The sequence below is a fragment of the Solanum stenotomum genome, chromosome 3 (assembly GCF_019186545.1).
Source record: "Solanum stenotomum isolate F172 chromosome 3, ASM1918654v1, whole genome shotgun sequence".
NCBI classification, from domain to species: domain Eukaryota; kingdom Viridiplantae; phylum Streptophyta; class Magnoliopsida; order Solanales; family Solanaceae; genus Solanum; species Solanum stenotomum.
In genome coordinates this window covers 61080235-61099226 of record NC_064284.1, presented here as the reverse complement: position 1 = coordinate 61099226, position 18992 = coordinate 61080235, and the positions used below count along the sequence as shown (strand labels likewise).

General features: G+C 30.2%; 2 protein-coding genes across 2 annotated transcripts in view; both read right to left on the bottom strand.

The window, feature by feature from the left end:
* LOC125860450 (GPI-anchored protein LLG1-like) overlaps positions 1 to 18992 on the bottom strand; it is a 140806-nt gene that overhangs the window by 35457 nt on the left and 86357 nt on the right. The window lies entirely within an intron of this gene.
* Positions 5570 to 9690, bottom strand: LOC125860448 (putative glutamine amidotransferase GAT1_2.1). The gene is made up of 5 exons (XM_049540407.1): positions 9304 to 9690; positions 8682 to 8995; positions 7703 to 8119; positions 6759 to 6959; positions 5570 to 6007 (listed from the first exon to the last, which is right to left on the bottom strand). The coding sequence occupies exons 1-5, from the start codon at positions 9392 to 9394 to the stop codon at positions 5756 to 5758; spliced, it is 1275 nt and encodes a 424-aa protein (XP_049396364.1). The 5' UTR covers positions 9395 to 9690; the 3' UTR covers positions 5570 to 5755.

The window sequence follows — 18992 nt, the reverse complement described above, 5'->3', positions numbered from 1 at the left end:
ATATATATATATATATATATATATATATATATTGTCACGTCCTGAGCCTATACCCTGACAGGACTGGCACTCAAGAATCATTGTTGGCCCCAAGCAAACCCTTGGTCTGGCTTAACTCTTAGCGGAAGACTTAACTCATGATAAAAGAAAGTATTAAAATACAATCATACTAAACTGTCTCAATGAATAACTTAGAATGTTTTAAAGATCAACATTCAACTGGCCAAAAAGGGCAACTCAAGATTCAACATAAGCCAATAACAAGATAATGACAAATGAACTAACTAACTGTCTATGAAGCCTCTAAAACTGTGAGGGATGTCGGGACAAGACCCCCGATCATCCTAACAACTGAAAACTACTAAAGCAATGTAAATAGGGATCCTCTGGAAAGCAAGAAGGCTCACCACAAGACTCTGAATGCTCAACTGGATCAACGAAGCGTTGGATGTTGATCTTGGTTACCTGTATCTGCATCATAACAACAATGCATGCCAAATAGCGTTAGTACATTGAATGTACGAGCATGCGAGGGGAAATACTAAAACAAGACATACGCTTGAAAGGAACTGAAAGAACATACCTGGCTCAGCTCAACTCAACTTAACTCATTTCAATATAAAGCAATAATATGAATGCAATATAGAGAAAAGTTTTCAAAACATGGATAACAACTCTGTGTATTTAGAAATACAATAGTAACTCTATATGTAAGCAAGGATACAATATGAACTTTAGAATGTATATAAAAATACAATTTACTTCTGTGTATATAAGAATACAAAATACTTATGTGGGAATTTCTCTAACCGACAACCATCACTTAAGAACTATTGTGATGATACAACATTTTGCCTCACGCTGCAAGGGTTGTCCTATACCTTGAGAGGGTATAGAACCTGACTACTAAGTGGATCCACTAGTCTATGCTAAAAGCACTAAGGAATCATCTAAAAAGTATGGCCATTTTCATCCCATGATGGCTACATGGTTTATGAGGGCTGGAAGTTGTCTGAACTCTCCCTCATATCAGTGCTCAATACTACACCCAAAATATAATACTAGCTCTTATGTTTAAAAACATAACTTCTTTTTTTGGTTTGAGATAATTGCTCAAAACTTAGCTCAAAGGCTCTCTTGGAAATCAAAGTTTCCTCTCTTGCTTAATTGTGAAAACATTTACTCTTTATTGAAAAACTAGCTCAAAGGCTCTTTTTGGAAATCTTAGTTTCCTTTCTTGTTTAAATGTGAAAACATTTTACCCTTTGGGAATACATAGTCTCCATATACTTTTTTGAAGAAATGAACTTCAATCTTTACTCTTTACTCAACTCAAAATTCAAGTCTTAAAACAAAGTTAAAACATTTGTAAAAGACTTTTGGAAAACTCTATGAACTTCTTTTGACTTGACTCTTAACTTTCCTTGAATTGAATTGTGGTTTCAAGGCTCATGATCTCATGTTATGGATGATTTCATGTTGTTTAGATGTACCTTAGAGTGTATAAATCAACTAGAAAACATAGGTACATTTCAAGGGAACTCGTACGGAAAGGAGTGGGAAAGGGTAGAAGACCTGGCGTCCCTGGCGCTCTGAGTGGCGAGGGGCGCCAGAGGTAAAACTTCAGAACCTGGGTTGGGAAGCATTGGCTGGCGCGGCACCCCAGAGCCCAAACTGCATAACCCCAAGTGGGACGGTCTGGCTGGTGCGACGCCCCAGACCCCTGCCCAAAAATCTCCGATTTTTCTTGCTCGTTTTTTAACTAAAAACCCTCTAGATTCAATTGGTTCTTTCCCTAGACACTTAGATTCGACTACATAACAAAAATATGCAAGAATCTACTCAAAACGACATCTACTCTCATGAATTTAAATCAAGAACTTCTCAACAACTTCAATAATCATGAACCCAATAGAAACTTCAAACAAATCTATCAAGAACTCAATTTCTATACTTTCAAGAACATAATCGCTAAATAAAATCATTATTGGCGCGTGGGTGAACTAACCCAATGCTATGTGATCTCACATACCTCGTAGGGATAAACCCTTGGCGAAATCCACAAGCAAATCTTCAAGAACGCGACGATTCTAAACTTCTTCTCCTCTTCTTTATCTTCTTTCAAAACCCTAACTTATTTTTATGAAGCGTAAAATGAATCCAATCAGTTTAGACCCCAACTTAATTACCAAAAACGAATTTAATTAATTGGGTAGTGAAAAGACCATAATACCCTTCTAAAATCCGATTTTGACTTTCCTCATCTAGACAACCCAACTTCAAATGGGCATATCTCCCTCATACGAACTCGAAATTTATCAAACTTGGTGGCGTTGGAAAGATAATTCAAAGATATTTCCTACGGTATCTTGTATAACACCTAACTCATCCTGAGCTAGGAGTTATTATTGTTTGAAGTTGACCCAAAACTCAGACTTAGCTTAACTTTGTCAAACTTTCCAAATTTGATTATTTCCAAAAACTATTTCTTTCTAATTCTAAGTCTTTCTAGTAGCGGGGTGTTACATATATAGACATTATAATATTAAAATTCATAAGAAGATAAATAATTATTCTTTAAATTCGTGAGATTTGTACGGTTTACCCTTTAAAATTGACAATAGATAATCAAATATTGCCAAGCAAAACTAAAAATTGGAAAACACCTAATAACACGTGGAAAATGAATATTTAAATCATAATTTCCTGCTTGTTTCCTTCCAAAAATCTAGATTTTTCTTTAAAAATTGTTACCATTCAGCATATATATTAATAGTGTATACCATGTATATCACCGTTAAATTTAAAATTTCGTTTTGACACTCCAACTCAACTTTGTTTCATTTTAACCCTTTAACTCAAATTTTTATGTTTCATTTTGGCACTTCTAAGTGATGTGGCAGAGTCTGTGCATTACACTTTCTCTAAGAGAGTGAAAGACACAAAATCAAAAAAGTATTTTTTAAAAAAATAATAAAAGATTAACCCTTCAACTCTAGTTTTTTTTATGTACTATTTAAACATAAAATACTAATTTTGATTTCTTTATTTCTATATATGCTCTTCAACTGCAATTTTGCATTTTGAAAATCGTCTTTCATCCATAAGTTATTGTAAAAAAATCAAATTGACGGATGATCATTGATTTTTTTTATAAAAAAAGTAACGATTTCTTTTTGAGATTTTCTCTGTATTTTTGCGTGAAAAATAACCGACGAAAGTGCATCGATTTTCTTTCTTAAGAAAATCGATGACAACCCAACGAAGTCTATTGAGTTTCAACATTTTTTTATAGTGTTATTAATTAGCAATGAACATGAGTTTTTTTTTACTCGTATTTAGTTGGGAAAAGGGTCTGAAAAATACTCCAACTTTGGATGAAATTGTTGTTACGCTATCAAACTTTATGGAGAACCTTTTCCCCCCTTGCATTATTTAATAGTGTATTTTAAAGGTATATATGTGCCCACGTGGACACATTACTATTTTAAAATGATGCAATATTTATGATGTCCACGTAGACACATATATACCTTTAGAATACACTATTAAATAGTACATGGGGGTAAAAGGTCCTTTCCAAAGTTTGGTATCATAACAACAATTTTGGCCAAAGTTGGAGTATTTTTCAAACCATTTTCCCTATTTAGTTGAATGAAAAATTAGAAAGCTGGTATTTGAGTTAGTCCAAATAGATTAGATATGAAAAAAATATGTGGTGTTATTTAATTTAATTAATTATTTTAAAAAGAAAATCAACACATCTTTTTGTCGATTATTTTCACAGAATAATGTATAGAAACTCTAAAAAGAATTTGATGTCCATCCATTATTTTTATTTTTTTTAAAAAAAAGATATGACGTTGATTTTTAAAATGAAAAAGTGGAAATGAAGAACATAAATATATAAAAATGAAGAAACTTTTTATGTTGTAAAAATTAGTATTTTGTGTTTAAATGGTACATAAAAAAAATAGAGTTGAAGGGTTAATCTTTTATTATTATTTTTAAAAATACTTTTTTTTGTCTTTCACTCTCTTAGAGAAAGTGTGATGCACACACTCTGCCACATCACTTAGAAGTGCCAAAATGAAACATAAAAATTGGAGTTAAAGGGTTAAAATGGAACAAGGTTAAGTTGGAGTGCCAAAATAAAATTTAGGGATAAGTTTAAGGGTCTGCATATGTGTTTGGCCATAGATATATCAATCAGTGAATATCATAAACATACAAGTTTACAATGATATACATTAGATTTAGCACGGGTGTGACCCAACTCATAAGGTTCATGCGGATTTGACATCATCCTCACCTTCCTCCAGTATACTACTGGTAGTCCTTTGTGAGTGTGACACGCATGAACCTTTTTGTTTATTTCGGAGCGGATTATTTAGTGGTGCGCACTAAACTCACTATGTACCATACCACCGGGTGGCTCGCCTGAATGTCAAGTCTTTCTCTGCCATCAACTTAACGTTGTCGTCAAGTGTCAAATAAGGCCAAAAACTTGAATTTACTAAACAAGCGAGAAGGACCCTTTCTATCTTATTAGACGGATGGATATACAAGAGAATATACACTAATATATATATATATATATATATATACACCCAAACCATACATCATTTCTTCTCTAAATGAGCTAAAATTTAGAATTTTCATTTTAAAACCTCTCAACCTTCAAACATCAATAACGGAGCTTTCAAACTTTTCTTACAAGTGGATTTGCGGATACATAATAAATCTCGTTTGCCTCCCTAGCCTCTCTCCAATCTCGCTCGCCACTCTCTTACGTATCTGGTATTTCATATACATGCGAATCACATAAGATACATATAGATGCTACATGAGTATTACCTCCTACACACACACACACACACATATATATATATAATGTGATTTTCATGTATATATCTAGGATACATCTTACTCGTCTTCCTTCCCATCTTGCTCGCCTCTCTCCCTATTTTAATGTATTTGGTTGTAAAAATACATGTATTTAAATGTATTTTTCTCAATATATAGTAGAAAATTCTTAATTAGTGGTAAGATATGTAATATTTTGAAAATATAAGTAATAATAATATATAAAATAGTGAAGTGTGTCTAATTATATAGTTTTTGCGTGGACAGCTATTTTCAACCTCTATACAATCAAATATAAATGACTATTTTTGTCATTTTCTCTTAGATAAGATACATTTTGACTATTGTCTCCTTATCATGTGATTCCAATAAATAAGAAAAGAAAAAAACAAGTGCTATTCATGTGATGTCACAAGAAAGAAAAGTAGGAGTAGTACATAAAAACTTGACAACAAGGCAACATATAAAGTTAATTGATCCACAACCATCTCACATATATAATTGGTTTAATTAGCATTTTATAAAATTTATTTTTAAATTTTGATAATATTTTCTTATCTCATAAGACTCCGAGTAACATCCTTTTTAATCTTCCCACTTTTAGATAATAAATACAAAATACTTAAAACTTTCTTTCTTTAACTCTGAATAACTTATATATTAAACTTCACTTTCATATCCGTCTCAATATAAAAAAACTAGTATATATATTTTTGTCATTTTCTCTTACATACACTTTGACTAATTTCTGCATACATGTGATTCTCTTAAAAGAGAGAAATAGAAACTAACTTCCATTCAAGAGATGTCACAAAAAAAAAAGTACATAAAACTTAACAAAGCAATAAAAAACAAAATCTCATGCAGAAAAGTCCAAGAGAAGTTGTGATTAAGAGGCAACTTCATTAACAATATCTTGTAGTTTTCTTTCTAATACTTCACAACATATTTGTCCCATCATGTTGTAGAAAGACTTGAGATCAGATAATTGTTCCACAGACATTTTCCCCATTATCTTTCTAGCTAACCCTTCTCTCTCCTCATTCATCTTTAATTTCTCTAAGTAAGAACATCCATTTCTTACTGTGGCTCCCATCTCAATTAACCTTGTCTCTTGTTGGATACTCAATGCTGTATTTGACTACAATATTACATAATCAACCACAATCAAGGATAAGTATATAAGTTATATAAATGGTGAGCATAAGGTTAATCATGTATAAACAATGTAATTTTCCTTCAGAAGAAATTTAAATGAATTTAAATATATCGGTCCTATCTGGCTCTGCACTTACTTTTAGATTAATTAAAGTATATCTTTAATTAGGTCTTTTTTGAAATATAAAATATGCATATAATTTTAAATTATGAACATGTTACCTGCTATAACAAGTAAATATGATGGATAACATTTTTTACATTAATGAAGATATTTGAGATAAGGTAGAAGTGATTTTTGTGATGAACAAGATGAGTGCAAGACTGAAACGGTTTGAACATGCGAAGAGGAAATGCCTGGGTGCCTCAATGGAAATCTGAAACGTTGGCAAGGATGAGTTTAAAGAGGAGTAAGGTAAACCGAAGAAATAGTAGGGACTGGGGAGAGGTGATTAGAAAGGATATGGCACAACTTCAACTTATCAAGAATTTAACCTTAGTTATGAGGACATGAAGGTTGCAAATTAAAATAGAAGGTCAGAAATATATGTACACTCTACCCTCTCCTAACTCACGTATATAAAAATACACTAAGTATGCCATATGTATAATTTAAACTCATTTAGAATATGTGCTCACAATCATGATAAAGTAATGATTGACTTATATCAATTGTTGTACTTAATTTCAGGTGTGATCATTGAATTTTATAAAATAATTTAATATATATATACCTCTAGGAACTCTGCCCCAGCATCCAAGTCAGATTCTTTTGATGGATGCATCTGGCTGCTTCCTTCATATATATTCCTAGCAAGAGAAAAACTTCTAACTATAATTTTCCTCTTTTTTTCCATTTCTTGATTAAGCTTTATGGGTTTTTTGACACTTGTTGATAACTTCTTGTTGTAAGCAACTACAGCTTTCACAAACTCCTGCAAATTAAATAACATTCAACCAATTAATAAGATATAAGCCAAAAAGAATAAAAATTCCTACCCAAAACATTTTAGTAGCTAGTTAGAATTATTAATGTATTAATAATGTAAATATTAGTTATGCGTGTATTAATTATTTCATCGCTTACTCCACATAATATAATACACAAATTTTTTTATAACTTATACATTTATTAGTTATATGGAACCATATGTCGTATTAGTTTTATTCATGAATAGTTTGATTCTTAGCTAGCAACCAAACATTTTATAACTTATATATAAAATAATACATGAATAAGTTTCTTCTTTACTAGCTACCAGATGATCCGAAATAATATTAATATATTACAGCAAGTAACCTACATTGTTTTTTTTAGTTATTAATCTCACATATTTTATCCATCATATATACATAGTTATTTTTAATGTGATCTGATTATATAAAATTTCTTTAACACTATCATTGTATATAAGTTAATTGTCACAAAATATACGGTACAATAAAAGAGACATTTAGTGGCTATAAAATATTAAGCGACAATTGAGTTGATATCATTGCATCTAGAGTCATTAAGGTTTTTAGCGATAGTTATATAAAGTGTTGGTTATAAATACTCATATTATATTACTACCGCTTAATGTAATATAGCGATAATTATATTGTTACCACTAAATAAGTATCGTTAAATTCTTTATTTGTTGTAGTGACAGAAGAGTTGAGAAGTGTATAGAAAAACCTGATAAGCAAAAGTGCATCCAGGATAATCAAACTCATCTGTATCTTGTTGTCTCATTCTCTCTGGATGAAATTGAAGTCCCATAATAAATTTACCTTCCTCAGGATTATAAGCATCAGGATCATAGAACCCTTCAATTAAACCATCATGTGAAAATGCCATAGGAACAAATCTTTGAGCTAATTTCTTGACTCCTTGATGGTGATAACTATTCACACAAATTTCCATTTTATCATCTTCTAGTGAATCTTTGAACCAATAGTGCAATGGGGTATTTTCAATAATCTTGACAATATGCCTATGATTATCATAGTTATCATAATCAATGTGAACTACCTTTTTGTCTTGAGGGAGGTTTCTTGAGAGATCTTTCTCAATGTCTCTGTAAAGAGTTCCTCCACATGCTACATTAAGTACCTACATATTAAAGACATGTAGACAGAGGTGGATTCAGAATTTAATCGTGACAATATTTTAATTTTTGACATTATGTTTTTTTTAAAAAAATTAAATCAAAGAGTTATTACTAGTGAGATTTAAACAAACGAAATTCGTATATTTTGACTTTTTCAAGGCGTTTGAAATCACTGGGCTACAACACCTTGTTGTTTTGACACTAAATTTAATTTGTTGTATTCAAAATTAATAAGAATGAAGTGTCAAAAACACACCTAATTATTTTACTGGAAAGTAAGTAATTTTCTTATATTTTGTGTTTAATATGTAAGTTGAAAATATTATCTTAAAAGTTATATGTGTATAATCTATTCAAACAATATAATAAGAGGTGTAAGTGGGGGTTAGGAGTGTGGGATTGTATGGTTGGGGGGCTATGAGGGTAAGGGTAGGGGTGAGATTTGTTGGAGGGTGGAGAAGATCAGACAATTAATGTTTAATGACAGTATTTGTTTCTCTTATTTTTACTATTAAAGTTACTTTTCTCATTATAACGTTGTTATAGAGAAATTTGACTGTGTACCTGTGATCCTCGACATATTCCCAAGTAAGGTATGTTCCTTTCAAGACAGAGCTTTGCCAATCTCAGCTCAATTGTGTCCTTTTCTTTGTCAATGGCTGTATCACTCACATGTTGTTTTCGAATTTCTTCGATTTCTTCAGGAGACAGATGATTGGATTCGTCGTCATATAGAGAAGGGTCTATATCTTCTCCTTCACATAGAAGAACTCCATGAATTGGTTCAAAGCTTTCCAATAACATATGGACCCCTGAAACTCTAGGTACAATTACTGGGACAGCTCCATAGCTTACTATAAGATCAAGATGATATTCTCCTGTAAAAGTGACAGAATCAGAAATTCTAATAAAGCGATTCAAGAAAATGCAAAAAAAAATGATAAATTGAAAATGCAAGATTTGTTCTGATTTATGTTAAGAGAGTTCAGAGTATGAAGGTCAAAATAGTAATTTTGACTCTGCATATGAGTATATATACATAGTAGAAAACATTACTAAAAAAATACTACAAGTCAATATATACTATTTAACTAACATTTACAAAAATTATAATAAAAATAAAATTATTTGACTTATCAGTAATACTTTCACATGAAATGAAACAGAAAAAAAGATAATGACGTACCAACAAAATCAACAAACTTGTTCTTGCGAACGGTTCGTCTAGAGACGATGAGGACACGAGGTAAGACTACAGAGAGCTCGGAGGCAGCCATGGCAAGACGACTTGTTAACCTATAAAATCTTCAATTGGTCAAAATGAATTTCTAGATTCACAAATCTATATGGTTATAATTGTTATAAGTGAGTTGTCAACTACTAGTCAATTGTACATACAAAAATACTAATAAAAAAAAATATTTCTAATTAAAGAGAAGAAAAAAAGATGAAGATGAAATTTTAGTTATATGAATATTGCTATTTATATAGAGAGCTTAATTGAGGTGGTTGAGTAGAAAATAGAGGAAAGTTGAGGGCTTTTTAGAAAGATCCGCCGCGTAAGAGCAAACGTAGGCATGGTGAAGATCCAAATCAGGGGCGGATCTAGAGACATGTATATAATTCACAAGTAGGGGTAGGGGTGGATTCAGTGTATAATGTACGGATTTATAGAGTTCAGTAACTTTTTTTTTATATCGAAATAAATATTTAGAATATTTACATGTGAATTCAGTTATTATCATACTTCTTCTATCACATTTTATATGATGTAATTTGACTTGACACACTACATGGTAATAGCTTAATTGGCTCTAAATATTTATTTTTCGCAGCAATTAACACTCTTTGTATACGTCTCTAAAGTGTTTAGCGATATTGGATCTAATGACACTTAACTAATGCCGATAAAGACTTTAACACTATTTATTAATGTGTCTATTTAATGCCGATAAAAGTTATTTTTATTGTAGTGACATGAAATTTAAGAAAAAAATAAACACTTTTGAAACTTGTGGTTTAAATGAGTAATAGATATTTATGTGATCTTTACATACGGTTAAAATAATTTTTATATATATATATATATAATAGATGTCAAACCCCTTTAGCTACTTCGTATGAGTACTTCTTCAGAGTTTAAATATTTTTCAATGAAAATTCTAACTCTATCACTAATTTTAGTAGCTATATAGAAATCTACTAAATTCATATTTTAATTCTGTCTCTATTTACTAGAACCAAGTAGCTTATGCACAAATATTTATTTAAATTTAAATTTTAAATTAGTCTCGAATCCCAATAATGGGTAGAATTTTTTGAGAACATTAGGACCCAGGGGAGGGTTTATTGGGTTAATTAATATAGCTGTGTTTGCGTTTTCAAAGTGTTGCACAATATGTTGACAAATACATATCTGATGGAGGTTCTTTCTGAAACGGTTCAAAGCTGATGGGATGCTGATCTGGCAATTTTGTATTCTTTTCTATTTTGGATTTTTCATCTTGCTTTAAAGTTTAATAAATTCGAATTTATAGAAAGAAATATTTATCCTTCTATCATAACTTCTTAATGTCGTATCAACGAATGTATACTAAAAATGTTCAATTTTTATAGACGGATGATTTGTTAAATAAGTCATTTATTAGAGGATGACTATAAATAATTATTTTAAAGAGAGTTGACTTTTTTAGATGATCGATCAATCAATTAATAGTTATTCTTCAGAAAATTATATTTTTTTGTGATTTTCCTATCTTTTCAATTAAAAAAATTACTTTATGAGATAATAGCTATTAACTTAGTAATCATCAACAATATCAACTAAAAAAAAAGAATGTCTCTCTGGAATAAAAAAGAATTGATTTTTGAATCCATACTGAAAATTAAATACGTTGAACTGAATCCTAAATAATGACCACATTATATTGTTGGTCAATCTTATGTAACTTACGTCCGAAATGGCTGGTGGGGTGCACGTGCACTCGTTAACCTCAAAAAAAAATAAAAAAAAAAATATATATATATATATATATATTGAGAAACTGATAGAAATTAAGATATAATTAACAGTGTACTCATAAAAAACGTTAAATGCAATTGTGCTGCTGGTACAAGGTGAGACCTGGGTTCGAATTCAGCTAGAGTGTTTATTTTACTGTTTTTATTTCAAGTTTATCTTAGAGCTCTTGTTTGAGCTAAGGTAATATTGGTGCACCCAAAGTCTTCAAATCTTGAGTTCGCCTCTGCTTCCTCCCCACCCCTCGAATACATCCCGTCCCACTCCACTCCTCATTTTCATTGTATTTGTATAGAATATACACATATACTTTTTTGGATCATATTTCTAGTTTTACTCAACACCAAAAAGTTATAAGTTTTCAAAAAAAAAACATTATATTTCATTTATGTCAAATACACCAAATATAGTTATTTCATCTGTTTCAATTTACATTTACATGATATATTTACCTTTTGGTCTATTCCGAAAAGAATGTCATATGTATATAATTAGAAATAATTTCCTATTAAATTTTTTGTTTTATCCTTTAACGGAATGAATAAGGTGGTAGGTATGGATTCATATTAATTTGCTCCCATGAGGTTTGGAGAGCCAGAAAGGGTGCAATTTTGCCATCGAATACAATAGTAAGTTGGCTCTTCCATCACCTTGGAGTCACCTTGAGTCCTTGACAGATACTGGCTGGATCTCTCTAGTGTTGTTTGTTTGCCATTAGTCCAATGGCCACAAAGTTCGATGTTTTATATGTTCACTCAAACAATAGTTAGTATTTCTGTTAGAGTTTTACATCGCTTGTGGGATGAAGTTCTAAGTCTTCTTATATAATCTGTGACGGTCCTTTCTTCATAAGCTAGTTTTTAAGGTTGAGTTAGGTTTAAGATTGTTTTCTTTGGTACAGAGTCAGACTATCCCGATTCATTATTTCTGATATTAAATCTTTGATCTTATATTGTCCACGCTTTAGATGTTCAATTTTGAGCATGTGGGGATCGTTAGAGTCCCACAAGTGAGATGAGGTTCTATGTAATCTTGGACAATCCACTCCTTATGAACTAACTTTTAAGATTAAATTAGGTTCAGAATCTATTTTTTTTTATCGTCTTAATAAGTCAGAGCCCTCATAACTAAATGGAGGGAGTTAGGAGTAGATTGATGACCATTAGAAAAAGAAATGGAAATGTTTCTCTGATCTACAAGTCATTATTACCATAAACTTAGTGCATCACAATATAATATCATAATTGTGATTTAATATGCTTGAATAATTGTAGAGAAAATTTTGATTAACATCATAATTAGGTGCTCTAGTACTTCTATCCCACTTATAAAACAAAAACCAAAGAGGCATTAATTGAGAATTATTAAAGCATTGAAAGACATATAACCCACAAGAGGGGTCCAATATCTAAACAATCATTGATGATCAAACACTTGGTTCATAAACACTATACCCCCGTGACATAAGTGTTCGGTTGGGTGAGTTATTTCATCAAATCTTTAAAAAGGAGTTCAATCTTATATTTGATGATTGGCATAACGATAGACTTCATTTCTACGATTATAATTTCTTGCCGTTAGAAGACTGAGCGAAAATGATAAGAAGCGCATAAATAAAAAGTATTGTTACATGACAGAGTAAAATTTTAGGAGGGGAAGACTTAATCCGCCCTCCACTATTACCATCTCTAGTTTCACTCTCTAAGTCATTGACCAAAACAATATCATGTATTGGTTCCGTTGTGTTACGTTCCTACAATAAAAGTGAATTGATCACTTTAGTAAAGCAGTAATTTTAACTAATAAGACTAATATTTTTATAGTTCCCTGATTGCTATTAGCTACTAACATTGTAGTGCCGTTGACTGAACATTACTAGAAATAAAGGTGTTTTTACCGTAAATTTTAGAGGGAAATTTATGTTATAGAATATGATTTTTTCATTTATTTCCCACCAAATCAGTTCAGTGAAAAATGCATGGTGGGAAACAGATTCTCACTGAAATAATGAGCAACTTCCTATTTTCCTTATCAAAACAATACTATTTTTTCTTTTCTCACGAATTCAATCAAAATATTTAAGGAAATAGTTATCGAACATTCAGTGAAAAAAAAATATTTTTTTGGTAGTGGAAATGTGGAGTATGATAATGAATAGTTGAATACTATTCAACTCAAAATATGATAAACACACTATGATATATATATACATACAATATATATATCATACTGATGTATACATATTACTCTAGCTATACATACTAATAATACATGTATACACTAGCTAATAATACATATTACTCTAGCTATACATACTAATAATACATCCCATATATATATATTTTTTTCAGAATTGAATATTGATTAATCCAAGCTTCTAAATTTTCATTTTCTTTTATTTATAGATTTTCGATTTTTGTGTGTTTGATTGTTCTAAACCACTAATGTGATGATGTAATGAAAGAGGGAGAAAATAAAGGAGAGATTTTTTGTAGATGGAATGAAAGAAAGAGGAAAATGGAGAGAGATACAAGTTTGGAAAAAAGACAACGGGTAATTCGTGATTTGCACCTTTAATGTATAATTTTTTTTTGTAACTTACATCTTATTTTATTATTTTTATTGATTTGTATCATAATCTGTTGAGTTCTTTGTAAAATCATAAAAGTCTTCCTTTTTAATTGTTTACAAAGATAAAATTAAAAAATTAACAAATTATTATATTTGTGAAGATAAAATCAATGTTATATATACATATTTACCACTATATATATCCCTTTTATTTATTTATTTTTGTGCTGAATTTTTCATATGTAGTGATTTAATTTATGGAATGATTTTTTTAATTTATTTTGATTGTCATTTTCAATTACATTTAAATCATCAACTGATTGGAAGAGACCCAAAAAATTTGAAATTTGATTTTAATAACTTATATAGATCAGAAAAAAAGTGTAACGGCTTGATTGAGTAGCAACATCATTAGTTATACACCACAAACATCAAATAGTTGGAAGAAACAATTGTTTGGCCAAAATAAAAGATATTTATCTGCAAAAATTAATAGTGTCTCTTCTGAGAGATTAATGTTGCAACTAGCTAAATCATAAAAAATAATTAGAAACGAATTATTGTTCTTAATTTTCATGGAAAAGAAACAACAAATGACTTGTATTCAAAATTGCTTTTCTTTTTAATTAAATATATACAAAAAATATATATCCATTGTTAGATTTATGTTAAATCACTTTTTGTTTTTCTTTTTATGTAATTCCCTATTTATCCTTGTAATAATCAAAAAAGGAATTTTTTTGATGAATCTGTAAAGAATTAAGGAAATTAGGATGCGAATTACTTAATTATATATATATATATATATATATAGAGAGAGAGAGAGAGAGAGAGAGAGAGAATAAAGTGTAAGCCACAAAATTATGTATATTTAGGGATGCAAATCACAAATTACTCAAAAAAAGAAAAGAAAGAGAAGTTATAAATTATGATAATTTTGGCCAATTTAATGCAAAAATATAAAAATATTACAAGTTAATACATTGTGCCATTTTCTAAAATTTAATGCATAAAATTTCTTTTGGGCGTCAAGTCAAAACTGAGTTAATTTCCTTTAACATCTAATAGTTCTAAAACTGAATTTCCAATTGTCAAGAAGTTCTGGAATTCATTCTTATTGTGAAGTTGAAAATTTGAGTTTGGAACTCTATTTGTTTATTCTTGAATTGCTCAAAACCCTTTTGGATTTTGAATATTTTTGTAGAAACATGGGTCTTTTGTGATTATATATTGTTGTGTGTTTGGATGATTAAAGTTAAGGCATCGAATACTGATCTGTCTCTCTATATTTGAAGTGTGTCAAGTTATTTTAATCTGATAAATACGTTAGAGTGTTACCACCCAACAAATTCATCACGAGGAGAGTGTGGTAAACGTGATAAAACCTAAAGATTTGTTAGAAAGAAATTTTTATCTGCCATATTAGATGTTAGAAGTATAATGCAACTTCAAATTCATAAAACCTCTCCAAAGATTATTTATGTATTATCCCAAAATGATAATTTGTGCCTAAACATAAAAGTTTCATGTCTACTAGTTCACTTATTTTTGTCCACATTGTTGTTTTTCTGTTTCTTTATTATTGTTTTGGTTGGAAAAATGTCTATTATTTGTTTAATTTGAGAAATAGCACATTTGCAAAGCACGTTTCAATATTATATGCCTTCCTTTTATTCTCTTACTAACATTGCCTTTATTTAAAAAAAAAAGAAAAAAGCCTCTAGAAATTTTCGTTTATTAGCTCCCTATTAAAATCTACTATACTAGTTATTTCTCCTATGCAAAAGAAAAAAAAGTAGGAGTATTAAAAAAGCAAACATCATAGGTAAATCTAGACAATTATTTAGAATAAAAGTACATACGCAAAAGAAAGTTTGATTAAAATATGAGCATTAATTAGAACCATTTATTTAGGTATAAAGTACCAATAAACACTTAAATGATAACATTTTCATCATTCTACAATATATTTAATTTTTACCGTTTTTGGTGAAAACATTTTTTGGTACGATTTTAACATTTAGGAAGGTGTACTCCACATGTTTCAAAAACTTTTTTGGCTTGAGGAGTGAACTTAATATATGGCTTCAACTTAGGATCTTCGATGTATCCACAAATACAAGGCAATTGTTCTATCAATTTAGTGCAACATGCCGGAGAGGGTGGTTGTGATTTAATAATCGCATCGGTACATGGTTGTAGCTCCGCGATATCACATATCACTGATTCTACCACTAATAATTCGCCAAGTAAAATAACAAGTGTCGTGACCAAAAGTATCGCAGAAATGGAACTACCCTTCTTCATATTAGAAAATTTTAAAAAGAAATTTTGAGATAAAAGAAAAGTTGAAGTGAAGATGAAAAACTAGTCAATTGGTGTCTCAATTTATAGGGAACTAAGGGATGATGAACCAATAATGTGGAAGTAAATTAAACGGCCCACAATGTTAATTTTCTTTGTTTTTTTTGCTTCAAGAAGTCAAATAAGTGGTTTGCTACGATTGGTTTTTAACTCTACCTTAACCTCTGTTCATTTTTAGTTGTCATATTACGTTTTTCAAAAGTCAATTTGACTCATTTTTAAAGTTAAATTAGATTACATTAATTTGATATTTCAAGCAAAAAATTTAAATATTCAAAAACTGTATGAAAAGTATTATAAATTGCAATTTTTTTTTACATATCAATATGATGAAAAAATATACCATACAATATTAGTCAAAGTTTTTATGCACTTTACATAAAATGCACTTTTCCTTTTTTTTTCTTAGAAAAAGTATAATTAAATACAATTTTATCTTTATCTCTAATTTCATAAAATTTCAAATAAAGTTGAAATTTATGACCAGACATGTAGATGTTTTTTTTTAAGTTTAAATTTTATGTACTGATAATTGTTTTACTCGAAAAATAAAATAAAAATGACTTGTTTCGAAAAATCGATTAAATTTATGATTTAAGAGAAATCGAATTTTCAAAAGAAACAGAGTCGCCACTTATTTTTTTAGTAAAAATCAAGAAAAAAACTTAAGGTTTTCAAAAGACTCAAACAAGTAAAATCAATTGAAAAAGGGTTTGAGTTCAATGTACATTCCGAGAAGGTGTTAGGTCCTCGGAATGTCCGCTAATTTGCGGTTGACCGGCGATTTGACTAAAATGAATTTGACTAATTTTTATTTTTATTTTTAAAAAAAATTTAACTAAGTAAAAGAACTCATTTATTTTATTTATTTATTTATTTTTATTTTTATTATTAATTATTTATTAAGGGGGATCATTCTAAAAGGAATGATTCAAGTTGCAAGGCCAATAATAAAAATAATGATAAGTAATATAAATAAAGAAAATAAATTTTGAATATAAAAGAGAAATGACTGCCTTTGGGAAATTAATTAGGTCAAACCAAAAACCAAAAAACAAGAGGTTAGTTGATACAATAACAAACAAAGAGTAAGGAAGGATGTATCAAATTTGGACCAAATCTTAAACCTGTCCTAAGTCTAAAGTTGCCAAAATAGGTCCAGACCCATTTATAATTAAAAGGCTGCTGGTATCCATTTTGTTGGGCCTTTGGGCTCATTTCTGCTGCTTGGACCTGCTGAAACTTCCTTGTGCTTTTAACCCTTTTTCATTCTCATTTGTCATGATATACACTAAGTGTATATTTGATGTATACACCATATATATCGCTAATTCTCGAACTCCTAGATCTGTATTTTATTTTCTAACTCTGTATTTTCGCCTTCTTCAACCTGTATTTCAGCTTCACTGAACCTGTTGATCCGATAGGAAATATAGAATTGGGCCTCTAAGGCCTAATTCAAGAAATGCAAGGAGAGGGAATGGAGTCCGAATGGACTCAAGTGGAGTTCACATACAACAGAGAAAAAAAAAAGAAATATATTCGTGATTTCAAATTTCAGTGATTTAAGAAAAGAACATATTTAGAAAATATAACACCAACTCGATCCAACAAATAAACCAAAACAGCGGAGAAAGTCATATCCCAAATTAATGTATTAAGGTGTTGGATAAACAAGCAATGATTTTATCACAAAGAAGAGATAAAACAATATAACAAAAGGATTATCTTTTTTTTTTTTTTTTTTTGTCCAGTGATCTCAAATAATGAGGGAAATATGGATATGCATTTTTCACAATTAAAAGGACTAACAAGCTTCCTATGGTATGACAAGGATATATTTCTTGGCATGCATAAAGTGGCAAATGATTCTAACAACTTAAAAAGAAAGACACGGTAAATAACATATAATTCTTACTCTTTCAAAACTTAGTATGTTTCAAGATAAAGAAAAATAGGGAAGAAATACAAACAACAAACTTACTTAGAATAGCAGGGAAACGAAACAAAGCCAAACTAACAATTTATCTACTTAGTTTTTATCTTAGTTAAGTTAGGACGATTTAAGAAAAAAAACAACTCAACATACAAGATAATAAAGACTCTACGACTAACATTAATATGAACGACATTTGGAACTACAAATAACTAAAACATGAACTATACTATTTGAATGAACACAAATAGAACGAGCACCATACCAAATAAGATGTAAAACCCCTCAACATGCTAGCTAAAATGCGTGAAAACAACTCTGCCTATTAGACCGAGAGAAGCAGCATATATTCAGAACTTTAAAACTGAAATACGATTCACAACCCACGTTACGAGAACTATATCAATTTAAAAGGATATGAGGAAAGGATTTGAGAGAGAGGAACTATCAAACCTTCAAGAAAAAGGGAGGAGCAAACAACAACATAAATAACAAAGTAAATTCCATCAGTTGTTTGCAACCAACAATGAGTCAAAAGTAATCCCAAATGATAACATATAGACAGTTTCACATGGTCAAAACCAAACAACAACACGTCAAAAGCAAAATGCTTAAAAATGAGTATTACCTTTCAAAGTGCAGCGAACGGAGACGAAAGCGAGCAAGGACGACTTCACCACTACGCAGCCTTAACCACGAACAACAAACAAAGGAGTCCGAGCAACTATCTCAAGTTCAAAATGAACTTGTAATGGAGCAATGTACGACACCAAAAGACACGAAAATGAGATCCTAAATGAGTTCACTTCTCTATTCGGAGTGTACTTTGATTTGTGTTTAAACTAAATTCGCTCAAGCTATTTTCTGTCTTCTTCTTTTTTCACTCCCAAAAAACCCACCTTATAACGTAGAGCGGTAGAGGAAGAAGGGTATTTATGGGGAAACTAGGGTAGATTTTTTTTGGTTTGTGGGGGGGGGGGGGGGG